This window comes from Mus musculus, chromosome X (genome assembly GCF_000001635.26).
Source record: "Mus musculus strain C57BL/6J chromosome X, GRCm38.p6 C57BL/6J".
Classification (NCBI taxonomy): Eukaryota; Metazoa; Chordata; class Mammalia; order Rodentia; family Muridae; genus Mus; species Mus musculus.
In genome coordinates, this window is record NC_000086.7 from 161,211,000 (window position 1) to 161,227,571 (window position 16,572).

The window sequence follows — 16,572 nt, forward strand, 5'->3', positions numbered from 1 at the left end:
GTATACCTATTTTCAAGAATTTCTATTGCAGTAGGTATTCATATGACATTTGTAAAGGCTTTCCTTGTTAGATATCCCTCACCCACAATTCTATCTCTTTTCTTAAAGCCAGCCCCCACCCCATTCATTATGTTTATTATTTTTTGTTGGTATTCATGATTCGTCTTTTAAGTATTCCTATAGCAATTGAGTTTGTTGCAGGTTCTTTTCCTTATTCATAAATGAATTATGGAACTTGTAATTCAGTCCACACCCCCCACCAAAAAATGCGAGGTGTGACACTCAAAGTCCTTGTTTGTACAACCTGCTGTACTCAGGGACTTCATTCAGATCTATATCTCTTCCTCATTTCTGCCTGGGGCCTGTTGTCAGCTGGGTTTTAAATTTTGATTTATTTGGTTCACTTTGCTTGGCACTTTTTATTCGGAATCATTCTTGGTTTTATTGTCTATATAAGTTGCTGCGTTTCTCATCCTATCTCTGAACGGACTGTGTGAATTTATTCTTCTGTTCATTGGACCAAATTAGAGATCATTAATCTGGGCTTCTGAATTCTTTTACCATTTAACTATTTAGAGTCGTGTTTGTGTGTGTGTGTGTGTTTTGCACATATCCCTAGAGGATAGAAGAGGGTGTTAGATATTTCTGGAGCTGGAGTTGCAGGCAGTTAGTTGTGATTCATTTGGTATGGGTGTTAGAAGTGAACTCTAATCTTCTGGAAGGGAAGCAAGTAATCTTACCTCTTAGTATCTTAATCAGCCCTAAGCAGAGTTTTAAGGTGGTATAATTGGAATAACTCAAGTCATTCCCAAAGACAGCCTTTAGTCTACTTTCCTATAAAGAATGGTGTTGAATGCTTTGATTAGTTGAGAAGAGAGATAGAGGTGGGGACTTAACCAGAATAAAATATTGTATGAAACTACTTAGAAATCAGTTACAACTGACACTCTCCTATTGAGATTTCCATGGATGTTACAGAGAGTGAACCATATATCTCCCACAAAGCTGTATGATAAAATTGGTTTTGATGTTCTTTGGCTAGGTTTATTTAAAGCAATCAAAGAAGATTGTATAAAAGAGACCATATATAACCATCAGAATGCTTACTGTCTAGCTCTCTGAAAAACTAGATTGCTGATCTTTATTCTGTTGCTTCTGACTAGAGAAAGTTAATGCAATGACTTGGAGGTGAGAGCTGACTCATGCTCAGGAGTGTTGAAGGATAGGATATCATTTAGAGGCATTGATTGAGATGGACAGTTGAATGCAAGTTTCATCAAGAGTAGAGGAAGAAACCTAACGGATTAGATGAAAACAGGAAGCTATGGCTAAACTTTGCAATGAGTGTGTAAAACATGATCAGTTGGTCTGAAACTAAAGATAGCAAGTAAGGGAGTTGAAAATGAACGAAAAGACACCTTTGTATTGGAGATAGAAGAGTTTCAGGAATTGCCAAGAAAAACCATTTCAGGGTATTAGCTGGAATCTTTAATGATGATGTGAATAAAATGAAAAACATTTCAAGAGTTCTTTAAATTAGGAGTTTTAAATGTGGAGTGTAAGGTAGTTAGAAATGAAATATGAAGAGTCTTGTATATAGAGTTGAAGTTAGTTATAAGTATACAGTTTGGGCCAAAATTAAATGATCTTATATTTGTCCTAGTAACTAATGATACTAGTTTTTGGTGAGTAACAGTACAATAAAAATGCTGTAAAAAGATGGTATCGTTGTTATTTGCCCTGTTTATGAATACCTTTAAGCACAACTAAAATTACAGATTGTTTTAACTTATGAAATAGAGCCCATAAAATGATAGTAGTTACTCTTTGAACACAGTTATATTAGGGTATGTACATGTTTATTTCTGTTTCATCTCTTACCCTGTAAATTATTTTTAATTTAGAATTGATATTTTGCTATTTAAACCCTTTTTTATCTCATAACCAAATTCTGAAGATGTTGATATATCTATTTAAAATATCTCTCTATTTAAAACTATGACGATTTTCACAATGAATGTGGCAGATATTCTTCATGTTAAGCATTGAAATTGTCTAAATTAGTTTACCAGGCAACTGAAACTGTGTATCATGTGAGCATCATAGTAGCCTTTTTTTCATGACAGCATGATAGTCTGTGTTTCATTATAGGAAGTTTTTATTTGAAATCCATACCTGAGCATAATGTTTTCACTTTAAATGTGAACCATTTTTATATATTACTTTTCATTTCCAACAAAGGTTGGAAAAAACCCAAGGGCAGAGGATTCATCAAACCTGGAAAAGATGAAACCAGACCTGGGAAACATGACCAAGGAGCCCCAGGTGATTGCTTTGTCTATTTTGATTTGGAAGTTATTTCCTCTATATTGAATAATGTGGCATAGTGTTTCAGAAGTAAAGACTCTTTTCTATTTTAAAGAAATAAATATAGAAACTAGTCCAATGATGACCTGCTAGAAATTTTTACTGTGCTACTCCAGCATTGCTGTTTGTTCTAATAAAAGCCTACTTTTTGGAGAGAATTAGGCCATTGCCTTCAGTCTAGAAAATGAGACTGTTCCTTGATTATATGCAATTGTGTACCATATATAAAACTTTGATTTCATAGCACTTTTGGTTAAAGTATTTTTCTGTGTTTAATTCTTTTAATTTTTCTTTGAAAATTACATACAATTTTTCATCATATTTCCCTTCTCCCCTAACTCCCCTCAAATTGTCTTCTTACCATCCTATATGGTAAACTTCATGTTGTTTCTCTAAAAAAAAAATGTAAAGAACATAAAAGAATGAGAGTATGACTTTGTTAGCCATTCATTTTTGAACACAAAGCCTGCTTTGGAGTGTGGTTGATATACATGCCAAGTGTTACTTCATTAAAGAAAACTGAATTTCCTTTTCCTAGAAGCTATTAATTGTGAATCAGTTTGCGAGGACTGGGACTCTGTGCCCAATTTCCCTCAACCATGCTGATAATTTGTCAGGTTTGAGCTTATACTACTCTTGTACAGTCAGTTGGAGTCTTTCTGAGTTCATAAGTTTGTCTACTCTGTTGTTTCTGGGAAAATGTTGTCTGTTGGAAGTCCTTTTCCACCTCTGGCTAGAATCTTTCTGCCTCCTCTTCCACATAGATCTTTGAGCCTTGAAGGGAGCAGAATGATACAGACATCCGATTTAGGGTACAACAATTCAAAATCACTTGCTAAAGCTTGTCTAGCTGTTGGTCCCTGTATTAATTACCATCCACTGCAAAAAAAAGCATGTGTATAATAAGTCTTTAGGAGTGGTTTTTATTACTGTGTTAGCAGAGTCAAACTAGTGAGATTTTCACTCAGTCTTAGGATCTTATTCACATAACCAGGGTCTGGTATGGGTTCCATATCATGTAGTAGGCCCTAATTCCAAATTTTAAATATGATAGCTTTTTCTATAACAGATGTAGCTATTGCAGCAGTGTATGTTGTAAGTCACAGGATGAATTGGTGATCCAGACTGATTCCTTTTCCTATCTGGTAGTCTGTATAGCACCTTTCAGCACTATGCTTCATAGCTACTAGTTAGTGTTGAAGGTTCCATTTGAATAGTAAATTAGTTGTAAATGAGAGATAAAGTTATGATGACAGTTAAATGATCTAAACATTTACCCTGGCAACTGAAGATGGACTATGTCCTTTTTGGTGAGTAGCAGAGGTGGAATAAAAAGGCTGTAGAAAGATGGGATTTGTGCTATCACAAGTCCTGTTTATGCAGACTGTATGGTCTTTGGGTACTGAAGAAACAAAGCAGTATACAGTTTCAAGTTAAAAAATATAAAGCCTTAAAAAGTTAATATTTGAGTTTGGAGTGTGTATGTGTGGGAGTGATCTCTCTACTTGCAAATAAATTTTAATTATAATTAGTATTGGTTTTGAATCCATTGATGCTGATATTTCTTTTTTTAGTTATTAACACTTAAAAACATAATCAGGTGGTTGTATCCACACAAAATATTAAAATTATCTAAACTGAAATACCAGGCACCTAGAAACTATATCCTGTGAGCATGGTAGCCTTTCTATGACAGCATTTTAGGAGAGTATACATTTTATGATAACAAACTTTAATATTTGATACACATACAGGAACATGATGAGCTGTAAATTTCCATACATTTTATTTTTTATTTCATGCCTCAAAAAAGCTGGGAAAAAACCCAGGGGCAGAGGATTCACCCAACCTTTGGAAGATGAAGCCAGACCAGGAAGAGATGTCCAAGTAGCCCCAGGTGAATGTTTTTCTCTATTTGCAAGATGATTCTTGTACATTGAATAATGGTGTAGTATTTCAGAAGGAAAGACTTTCCTGTTTTAAGGAAGCAAATACAGAAAGTAGCCCAATGATAAATGAATTTTTCACTGTCCTAGTTCAAAGTTGCTGGTCATCCTAATAAAAGCCATTTGCAGGTGTGGAATTAGGCTCTTTCCTGACTTTATGAAATTCTAATGTATTTAAATTTTCACTTACATGGCACCATTGTTTAAAATTATTTTATTTTTCTTTGTTTAATGCTTTCATTCATTTTTTGAAAATTTCATGCAATCTATTTTGATCATATTCTTTTCCTTCCCCCAAATTCTTTCAAATTGTGTCTTATACCACTCTAACATAATGTTCTTTCTCTCTTAAAAAATGAGCCGGGTGGTGGTGGCACACACCTTTAATCCCAGCACTTGGGAGGTAGAGACAGGCAGATTTCTAAGTTTGAGGCCAGCCTGGTCTACAAAGTCCAGGACAGCCAGGACTATACAGAGAAACCCTTGTCTCGAAAAACAAACAAACAAAACAAAACTAGGCGTCTGGTTTGTATTAACCTACTCTACTACTTTTGAGCATGTTGCATGTCTTAGTGTGTGGTTTATGTACTTAGTGTTACTCCACTCAAGAAAACTGATTTTTCTTTTTTTAACAACTATGAATTCTTACCTAGGACTAGAATTTGTCCACTTTCCCTCCTTCATGCTGGGGTTTTTGAGGCATGAGCTTATACAAGACATGTGTAGTCTGTTGTGGTCTTTCTGAGTTCTTTCTTATATCCATCTTCTCTGTTTGTGAGAAATGTTATCTGAGAGAAGTCCTCCTGCCTTAATCTTTCTGCCTGCTTTTCCACATAATTATCTGAGCTTTGAAGGGAAGGATGTGATATAGACAGCCCATTCAAAGTTAGGTATTCCAATGTTTCTCAGTCTATGAAGCTTGACCAATTGCAGGGCTCTTTGCTAATTACCATTTACTTAAAGAAGTTTCTCTAAAGAAGTTTCATTTGAAAACACTTTTGAGGTCATTAATCATCTTTAAAACTTGTGTCATAGAGTTTCTAATGCTGTGATAAAACACTATGACCAAAGCAACTTGGAAAGGAAAGGGCTTATTTGGCTTATTCTTCCACATTTACTGTTCATCTTTGAAGGAAGTCAGGACAGGAACTCAAACAAGGCAGGAGTCAATGCAGCGGATATTGGGGGAGTGCTGCTTCCTGGCTTGCTTGACATGGTTTTCTTAGCCCTCTTAAAGAAACCAAGACCACCAGCCTAGGAGTAGTACCACTGACAGTCCAATTAATAAAATGCCCTACAGTCTTGCCTATAGTGTAAACTTTGGAGGTATTTTCTCAATTGAGAAAATTATGTCAAGTCGGCATAAAACTAGCCAGCACAGCTAAACTTTTGAATTCTTAGTACAGATATTTTGATTTGCATATGGAGGAGTAAGGACCATAAAATGATGTTTATTTTTATTAATCTATATCTGTTTCTTTTTTAATTAGATATTTTCTTTATATATATTTCAAATGCTATCCCTTTCCCTGTTTCCCCTCTGAAAATCCCCTATTCCCTCCCCTCTCCCCCCTCCTCCTGCTTCCTGGCCCAGGCATTCCCCAACACTGGGACGTGGAGCCTTCCCAGGACCAAGGGCCTCTCCTCCCATTAATGCCAAACCAGGCTACCCTCTGCTACATATGAGCCATGGGTCCCTCCATGTGTACTCTTTTGTTGGTAGTTTAGTCCTGGGAGCTCTAGGAGTACTTATCTGTTTCTACATGTGTGTTTTTGTACTAAACATACAGGTGTCCTCAAGGCAGAATGGCGCCTTAGATCCTCAGGATCTGTAGTTAACACTTGATAAGTGTTAGGAGTGAATTCTTCTTCGGGGAGGGCAGCAACAAGCACTCCTAATGCTGAACTATCCCCATCACCACCCAGGAATATTTGAAGATGATGTAATATAATGCTTAAGGTCATTTACAGAGAAAGCCTTTAATCTACTAAAGTTGAGCTTTGGATCTTTTACTCAATAGAGCAGAAAGGGATAGAGGTAGGAATTTAACCAAGAGAAAACATTATAGCAAAGAAATATATTTAAAAATCAAATGCAACATGGATTCCTCCATAGATGTCAGAGTCGATATTACAAATCGTAACCAGTCCATGTAGTTATGTGATGTGATTGGTTTATATGCTCTCTAATTTTGAGTTCTTTTGTTTTGCTTTTTAAAGTAAAGAAAAATATGTGACAGCGACCATATGTTGCCTTCACAATGCTTACTGTCTAGCTCTTTACAGAACAAAATTGCTAATATTTATTCTGTTGCTATTTATTTAAAAACACAGTTGATGAGAGTGTGGCTTGGAGGTAGAAGCTGATTCCGTAATTAAGGGTAATGGCAGAAGTGATACTTCATGTACAACTATTAGTAGAAGTGGACAGTTGAGTATAAGACAAGTTGCATTAGGAGCAGAGCAAAGCTAGAAGAAACCAAATGATTTGGATGAAAAGAGAGTAAACTATGGACAAACCTAGCAGTGAGATTGTAAAACAAGATCAATTGGTCTGAAACTAAAGATAGCAAATATGGGAGTTAAAGGTGGAAAAGGAAAACTAGTGTTGGAGATAGAAGAGTTCTAGAAATTGCCAAGAATAACCATTTCAGGGCTATAGCTGGAGTCTTTAATGAAGATATGAAAATGACGAGGTATCAGTAGTTAAAATCCTGAAAATGATGACAGGGCTATTGTATAAGAAGAACTAAGTAATGTGACTGATATTACTAGTGACATTTTTTAAAAATTAAGGAAAGTCTTAAATGTGGAGTATCAAGTAGTTGTTAAAAATAAAATAAGAAGCTGGTTGTAAATACATGACTTGGTTATAGTGGCAGTAAAATGTTATGTTTGCCGATAGCCCAGGATAGACTGTTTTCTTGGTAAAGCGTAAAAGTGGGATGTCAAAAAGTTGCAAACATTTTTGATATTTGTATTTGATATTGTGAGTTAAATGTATGCATATGTTTGAATATGGAAAAAGCAAGGCAGTAGACGGACGACTTATATTTGTAACCTAAAACACCCCAAGCAAACGTAGTTGAGATTTGAATATGTTTATGTCCTTCATATCTCTCCTTCAAAAGCTAGTTTATTTAGAATTAATAGATTTTACTATGTAAGCTTCATTTTTTATAAGAATGTTGTTAAAGTGTTGATACTGAAATATCTAATTGGTGTCTCTATTTGCTATGGACATAGTCAAAATTAACATGACAATCATCTGTCATCCAAAATACTAAAATTGCCTAAATTTAGCTTCTAGTTGAGCATGTTCTAAAGCTGAATATCACCTGAGACTTATGACAAGAGTAGAGTAGAGTGTATACATAATGATTAGAGCCTTTATTATTTGGTATATATACACAACATAATGTGTTTGAGCTTTAAATGTACATTATTTTTGTTTTTCATTTCATAACACAACAAAGTTGAGAAAAAAAACAAAGGGAAAAAGAGTTACCAAACCTTTGAAAGACCAGGCCACACCTTTTGAAGAAGAAGCAGAAGCCCTAAGTGATTGTGTTGCTTTCTTCATCTATACTGACTTAAAAGATGGTTCCTGTATATTGGATAATAGTGTGATTTTATTTTTCAGAAAAAAGACTTTTTCATTTTAAGAAAATATGGAAAAAATAGCATAGTGATAAATTGATAGATATTTTTCACATGCGAATTCAAATTAGCTGGTTATTCTAATAAGATCTTCTTTTTTGAGAATTAGATGGTTTCCTGATTATAAGCTCTTCTAGGTTTAAAGAAACGTTCTTTCTTGAGGTAATTTAATATCGACCTTTCTTCCCTCATTTTCTTTTCTTCAAAACCTATTATATACCCACCCTTCTCTTCAAATTCAAATATTTGCTTTATGTTGAATAATGCTGTAATGAATTACAAGACTAGTTTTCAATTTATAAAAAGCAAGTACAAGAATTAGCACAATAATAAATTAATAGAAATGTTCACTGTAGTAATTCAAATTATCTGATTATTCTAACAAGTTTATCCTTTTGGAGAATTAAATTGCTTACTGATGAGAGTATTTTTCATGTTTTAAAACAGAAAATTGACCTTTTATCTTTAGATTATAATTTTTCAAACTTTCTTCTTACCCTTCCCTACCTCTGAAACTGCCATATAACCCTCATTTCTCACTGCCAATTGTATGACCTCTTTTCTCACTAATAGTGCTTATATGCAAGAATATATATGTATATACATAGTTAATAAATATAACATGTTCTGATTATAATAACAATTGCATGCATGTTTTCATGGATGCTTTCTTTAAAATTAGGTATTTTCTTCATTTACATTTCCAATGCTATCCCAAAAGTCCCCCATACCCACCCCCCCACCTCTCCTACCCACCCACTCCCACTTCTTGGTCCTGGCATTCCACTGTACTGAGGCATATAAAGTTTGCAAGACCTAGGGACCTCTCTTTCCAATGATGGATGACTAGGCCATCTTCTGATACATATGCAGGTAGAGACACGAGCTCCGGGGGGGTACTGGTTAGTTCATATTGTTGTTCCACCTATAGAGTTGCAGACCCCTTTAGCTCCTTGGGTACTTTCTCTAACTCCTCCATTGGGGACCCTGTGTTCCATTCAATAGCTGACTGTGAGCATCCACTTCTGTGTTTGCCAGACACCAGCATAGCCTCAAAAGAGACAGCTACATCAGGGTCCTTTCAGCAAAATCTTGCTGGCAAATGCAATGCTGTCAGTGTTAGGAGGCTGATTATGGGATGGATCACCAGGTGTGGCAGTCTCTAGATGGTCCATCCTTTCGTCTCAGCTCCAAACTTTGTCTCTGTAACTCCTTCCATGGGTGTTTTGTTCCCAATTCTAAGAAGGGGCAAAGTGTCCACACTTTGGTCTTCGTTCTTGAGTTTCCTGTGTTTTGCAAATTGTATCTTGTATCTTGGATATTGTAAGTTTCTGGGCTAATATCCACTTATCAGTGAGTACATATCATGTGAGTTCTTTTGTGATTGGGTTACCTCACTTAGGATGATACCCTCCAAGTCCATCCATTTGCCTAGGAATTTCATAAATTCATTCTTTTTAATAACTGAGTAGTAGTCCATTGTGTAAATGTACCACATTTTCTGTATCCATTCCTCTGTTGAGGGGCATCTGGGTTCTTTCCAGCTTCTGGCTATTATAAATAAGGCTGCTATGAACATAGTGGAGCTTGTGTCCTTCTTACCAGTTGGGACATCTTCTGGATATATGCCCAGGAGAGGTATTGAGGGATCCTCCGGTAGAACTATGTCCAATTTTCTAAGGAACCGCCAGACTGATTTCCAGAGTGGTTGTACAAGCTTGCAATCCCACCAACAATGGAGGAGTGTTCCTCTTTCTCCACATCCTCGCCAGCATCTGCTGTCACCTGAATTTTTCATCTTAGTCATTCTGACGGGTGTAAGGTGGAATCTCAGGGTTGTTTTGATTTGCATTTCCCTGATGATTAAGAATGCTGAACATTCTTTTCAGGTACTTCTCAGCCTTTTCATATTCCTCAGGTGAGAATTTAAAAACAGTGCAATGTGTTTCTCACTGGCTATTCCCAACACTCCCTTTCCCAATTTTCCTCAGTCTTTTAGAGTTCTTTATGTAGTATTGAAGCTTTGTGGGCTATTCTCTGTCCAGTTTGTATACATATGGGTTCATTTTTCTTCAGCTCACATTTGGGCAGTAATGATGGTGGGATTTTATGTGTTGCTCTTGATATTAAAAGGAGACTCAGTCTTAGAGCAAACTCCCTGACTCTCTTTGACCCTTTTCAATCCTCATCACCTCTTGAGAAATGTTCCCGAGCCTACCTTTTAGCCAGAAATGTTCTGTAGATAATATCCATTCTATTTAGGCTTCTTCACCCTCTTCTAGGATTGGTTACAGTTTCCTGCAATGGTTTCTGTCTGTTGTTTTCTGGGTGAACAGTGAAGAATACATTTACCTTTGGGTGTAAGGACAATGTTTTTCCATTGTTTTTAGAGACTATGCTGACATAAGTAAATTAGAAATTGTAGATTCTTCAGTAATCATTGCATTTTAAGCACAGAATCATTAGCTGTGTTTCCAGTAGCAGGCATGTTCTCCCTCCAAGTACAGTGTAAATGATGGGAATTGTGACATATCATACGAGCATGGTGATAGCCTATGTTGTGACAAGGCTTTATTAGACCATGTGCAGAGTAGTATATAAGCTTTATTATTGGGAAAGCATAGTAGATTAAACAAAGTATTTTAGCTTTACGTGTGAATAAATTTTGCTTTTCATTTCATACCGCAATAAAGCTGAGAAAAAACGCAAGGGCAAAACAGTCACCACACCTTGGACTGAGGATCCCAGACTTTTTGCAGATCAAGGAGATGCCCCAGGTGATTGCTTTGTTCTGTTTTTTTAAAAAAATCTATATTACTCACAGTATATATTCTGTACATTGAATAAGAGTGCAATGTTTTCAGGGGAAACTATCTTTCTAAGAAAACAAATTCAAGAAGCAGCAAAATGATAAGTTGGCAGATATTTTCACTTTGCTTAGTCAAATTAGTCTCATAATAAGTTAATCCTATTGGAGAATTAGATTTTATACTAATTATGATTTAATTTAAACTTTTCTCCATACCTCCTTTCTTCCTTACAAAATCTCTCATTGATCCCCTCTCTTTTTCTTCCACTTTCATGGCTATTTTCTTTTTTTTTTTTTTTTTATATTGGGATTGAGTAGATTTCAGAGCAAAGATTATTAGTTTATTTTTTTTTTCATGGCTATTTTCTCATAATTTGTGCTTGTATTTAAGAATATCTACATACACATATATTCTTACATATAACCTGTACAAATATCTCTCTTTATATATATATGATATATACATATCATATATATATACACACATATGTATATATACACAAATGTGTACATATATGTGCATTTATGTGTTTGTGTGCATGTGTGTGTGTGTGTGTGTGTGTGTTTCTGACTTGATTTGTAGACCTTTCCATGAATCAGTGTGCTTTTCCCTACTTATTCCCACCTCTATCTTTCCCAGCTTTTCTCAATTGGTATAGTCCTTTGTGTAGGGTTGAGGCATCACATGCCTTTTTCTTTGTCCAGCATGTACATGGATTGTTATGATTTTTGTTCAGCTCACTTTTTGGTGGTAGTGTTGGTGGGATTTTATGTACTGCACTTGATATTACTAGGAGTCTTTGAGCAAACTCCCCAACTCTCTGACTCTTTCCAGTCTTTCTGCCACCTCTTGAGCAGTATTCCCTGAGCCTTACCTTAGGTATAGTAATGTTCTGTAGATATATCCATTCTGATTGGAAATCACAACTGTTGCCATTGATTGGTTGTTTTTCCTGCAATCATCTCTGTCACTTGCAAACTAAAATTTTCTTGATGAAGAGTAAAGACTCCACTTGTCTTTGGGTATAAGGACAGTGTTTATACATTGTTTTAGGGATTATGCTGGGGTAGAGTACTAGTGTTTGTAGATCCTTCAGTAACCATGGCATTACAAACACAGAGTCATTAGCTGTGTTCCCAGTAGCAGGCATGCTCTCCCTCTTGTTGAGCTGAGTCTCAAATCCAAGTGTAAATGTTGAGTAGCGTGACATATCAGGCGTTCATGGTAATGATGGTCTATATTATGACAAGGCTTTATTAGAGCATTGCAGAGTAGTATATAAGTATTAGTATTGGGAAAGCATAGTAGATTAAACAAAGTATTTTAGCTTTACGTGTGAATAATTTTTGTTTTTCATTTCATACCTCAATAAAGCTGAGAAAAAACGCAAGGGCAAAACAGTCACCACACCTTGGACTGAGGATCCCAGACTTTTTGCAGATCAAGGAGATGCCCCAGGTGATTGCTTTGTTCTTCTATGTATTGGTGTATATTATTTTTTATTTGCTGTGTCTAAAACTAGTACAGTGTTTTCCATTAGAAAAATCCCGTTTTTCCCTAAGAAAAAAATTGCAAAATGCAGCACATTGGTAAATTGTTAGAAATTAGACTGTACTAAGTCAGATTTTTCTCTTATAAAAAGGTCATCATATTGGAGAATTAGATTTTTTCCTTACTATGATCTAATTTCATCCTTTATTCTGTCAAATGTCTCCCATTGATCCCTTTTCTTTCTCCTAATTTATGTCCTCTCTTCTCACAGTTCATATTTGCATTTAAAAATATCTGTGTATATAATTATTCTTACCTATCACCTCTTCAGTCTGCTTCAAGATGTGTGTGTGTGTGTGTGTGTGTGTGTGTGTGTGCGCGCGTGCACATGCACATATTTGTGTGTTATTTTCTCTGGGTTTGTGGCACCTTACCCTGAATTGGTGTGCTTTCCCTGGATATTCCCTTCACTTTCCTTCCCAAATCTCCTCAGTGTTATATGCTTTTTTGTGGAGTGTTAAGACCTTACATGCTTTTCTCTGTCCAGTGTGTATATTTATTGCTGTCATTTTTGTTCAGCTCAGATTTGGTAGTGTTGATGGGATTTTATGTGTTGCTTTGTATTTTACTAGGTGACAGAGTCATAGAACAAACTTCCTGACACTCTGGTTCTTTCTAATCTTTTCCCCTTCCCTGAGCCTTACCTCTTAGGCAGGAATTTCCTGTAGAGTATATCCATTCTATTTAGGCTTCATCACCGTCTGCTAGGATTGGTTGCAGTTTCCTGCAAAGGTTTCTGTCTGTTGCAAAGAAAAGTTTTCTGGGTGAACAGTGAAGAATACATTTACCTTTGGGTGTAAGGACAGTGTTTATCCATTGTTTTTTAGAGACTATGCTGACATAAGTAAATTAGAGAATGTAGATTCTTCAGTAACCATGCCATTTCTAGCAGAGTCATTAGCTGTGTTCCCAGTAGCAGGCATGCTCTCCCTCCAAGTACAGTGTAAATGATGGGAAGTGTGACACATCACATGAGCATGGTGATAGCCTAGTTGTGACAAGGCTTTATTAGACCATGTGCAGAGTAGTATATACGCTTTATTATTGGGAAAGCATAGTGGATTAAACAAAGTGTTCTCACTTTACGTGTGAATAATTTTTGTTTTTCATTTCATACCGCAATAAAGCTGAGAAAAAACGCAAGGGCAAAACAGTCACCACACCTTGGACTGAGGATCCCAGACTTTTTGCAGATCAAGGAGCAGCCCCAGGTGATTGCATTGTTTGTTTTTTTAAAAATCTATATTACTTACAGTATATATTCTGTACATTGAATGAGAGTGCAATGTTTTCAGGGGAAACTATCTTTCTAAGAAAACAAATTCAAGAAGCAGCAAAATGAGAAATTGGCAGAAATTTTCATTTTGGTTAGTCAAATTTGTCTCATAATAAGTTGACCCTATTGGAGAATTGGATTTTATACTAATTATGATTTAATTTCAACTTTTCTCCCTACCCTTTCTTCCTTCCAAAATCTCTCATGGATTCCCTCTGTTTTATTTCCACTTTCATGGCTCTTTTTTCATAATTTGTTCTTGCATTTAAGAATATCTATATACACATGTATTCATACATATAACCTGTACAGTCTCTCTCTCTCTCTCTTTCTCTTTCTCTCTCTCTCTATATATATATATACACACACGTATATATAGACAAATGTGTATATATATGTGTGTTTATGTGTGTTTGTGTGCGTGTGTGTGTGTGTGTGTGTGTGTGTGTGTGTGTGTTTCTGACTTGATTTGTAGACCTTTCCATGAATCAGTGTGCTTTTCCCTGCTTATTCCCACCTCTATCTTTCCCAGCTTTTCTCAATTGGTATAGTCCTTTGTGTAGGGTTGAGGCATCACATGCCTTTTTCTTTGTCCAGCATGTACATGGATTGTTATGATTTTTGTTCAGCTCACTTTTTGGTGGTAGTGTTGGTGGGATTTTATGTACTGCACTTGATATTACTAGGAGTCTTTGAGCAAACTCCCCAACTCTCTGACTCTTTCCAGTCTTTCTGCTACCTCTTGAGCAGTATTCCCTGAGCCTTACCTTAGGTATAGTAATGTTCTGTAGATATATCCATTCTGATTGGAAATCACAACTGTTGCCATTGATTGGTTGTTTTTCCTGCAATCATCTCTGTCACTTGCAAACTAAAATTTTCTTGATGAAGAGTAAAGACTCCACTTGTCTTTGGGTATAAGGACAGTGTTTATACATTGTTTTAGGGATTATGCTGGGGTAGAGTACTAGTGTTTGTAGATCCTTCAGTAACCATGGCATTACAAACACAGAGTCATTAGCTGTGTTCCCAGTAGCAGGCATGCTCTCCCTCTTGTTGAGCTGAGTCTCAAATCCAAGTGTAAATGTTGAGTAGCGTGACATATCAGGCGTTCATGGTAATGATGGTCTATATTATGACAAGGCTTTATTAGAGCATTGCAGAGTAGTATATAAGTATTAGTATTGGGAAAGCATAGTGGATTAAACAAAGTATTTTAGCTTTACATGTGAATAATTTTTGTTTTTCATTTCATACCGCAATAAAGCTGAGAAAAAACGCAAGGGCAAAACAGTCACCACACCTTGGACTGAGGATCCCAGACTTTTTGCAGATCAAGGAGATGCCCCAGGTGATTGCTTTGTTCTGTTTTTTTAAAAAAATCTATATTACTCACAGTATATATTCTGTACATTGAATAAGAGTGCAATGTTTTCAGGGGAAACTATCTTTCTAAGAAAACAAATTCAAGAAGCAGCAAAATGATAAGTTGGCAGATATTTTCACTTTGCTTAGTCAAATTAGTCTCATAATAAGTTAATCCTATTGGAGAATTAGATTTTATACTAATTATGATTTAATTTAAACTTTTCTCCATACCTCCTTTCTTCCTTACAAAATCTCTCATTGATCCCCTCTCTTTTTCTTCCACTTTCATGGCTATTTTCTTTTTTTTTTTTTTTTTTATATTGGGATTGAGTAGATTTCAGAGCAAAGATTATTAGTTTATTTTTTTTTTCATGGCTATTTTCTCATAATTTGTGCTTGTATTTAAGAATATCTACATACACATATATTCTTACATATAACCTGTACAAATATCTCTCTTTATATATATATGATATATACATATCATATATATATACACACATATGTATATATACACAAATGTGTACATATATGTGCATTTATGTGTTTGTGTGCATGTGTGTGTGTGTGTGTGTGTGTGTGTGTTTCTGACTTGATTTGTAGACCTTTCCATGAATCAGTGTGCTTTTCCCTACTTATTCCCACCTCTATCTTTCCCAGCTTTTCTCAATTGGTATAGTCCTTTGTGTAGGGTTGAGGCATCACATGCCTTTTTCTTTGTCCAGCATGTACATGGATTGTTATGATTTTTGTTCAGCTCACTTTTTGGTGGTAGTGTTGGTGGGATTTTATGTACTGCACTTGATATTACTAGGAGTCTTTGAGCAAACTCCCCAACTCTCTGACTCTTTCCAGTCTTTCTGCCACCTCTTGAGCAGTATTCCCTGAGCCTTACCTTAGGTATAGTAATGTTCTGTAGATATATCCATTCTGATTGGAAATCACAACTGTTGCCATTGATTGGTTGTTTTTCCTGCAATCATCTCTGTCACTTGCAAACTAAAATTTTCTTGATGAAGAGTAAAGACTCCACTTGTCTTTGGGTATAAGGACAGTGTTTATACATTGTTTTAGGGATTATGCTGGGGTAGAGTACTAGTGTTTGTAGATCCTTCAGTAACCATGGCATTACAAACACAGAGTCATTAGCTGTGTTCCCAGTAGCAGGCATGCTCTCCCTCTTGTTGAGCTGAGTCTCAAATCCAAGTGTAAATGTTGAGTAGCGTGACATATCAGGCGTTCATGGTAATGATGGTCTATATTATGACAAGGCTTTATTAGAGCATTGCAGAGTAGTATATAAGTATTAGTATTGGGAAAGCATAGTAGATTAAACAAAGTATTTTAGCTTTACGTGTGAATAATTTTTGTTTTTCATTTCATACCTCAATAAAGCTGAGAAAAAACGCAAGGGCAAAACAGTCACCACACCTTGGACTGAGGATCCCAGACTTTTTGCAGATCAAGGAGATGCCCCAGGTGATTGCTTTGTTCTTCTATGTATTGGTGTATATTATTTTTTATTTGCTGTGTCTAAAACTAGTACAGTGTTTTCCATTAGAAAAATCCCGTTTTTCCCTAAGAAAAAAATTGC

The 16,572-nt window shown here is 35.8% G+C and overlaps 1 protein-coding gene across 5 annotated transcripts in view; it reads left to right on the forward strand.

Annotated features, from left to right (window-relative positions):
* Scml2 (Scm polycomb group protein like 2) overlaps positions 1-16,572 on the forward strand; it is a 175,694-nt gene that overhangs the window by 128,475 nt on the left and 30,647 nt on the right. For 4 of the 5 annotated variants that reach the window (XM_006528670.2, XM_006528672.2, XM_006528673.3 and 1 more), the window contains 7 exons: positions 2,242-2,325; positions 4,181-4,264; positions 10,667-10,750; positions 12,158-12,241; positions 13,462-13,545; positions 14,878-14,961; positions 16,374-16,457. In XM_006528670.2, coding sequence (XP_006528733.1) covers positions 2,242-2,325; positions 4,181-4,264; positions 10,667-10,750; positions 12,158-12,241; positions 13,462-13,545; positions 14,878-14,961; positions 16,374-16,457 — 588 coding nt within the window. The remainder of the gene's footprint in view (positions 1-2,241; positions 2,326-4,180; positions 4,265-10,666; positions 10,751-12,157; positions 12,242-13,461; positions 13,546-14,877; positions 14,962-16,373; positions 16,458-16,572) is intronic. The other variant, NM_001290652.1, reaches the window with a different exon arrangement.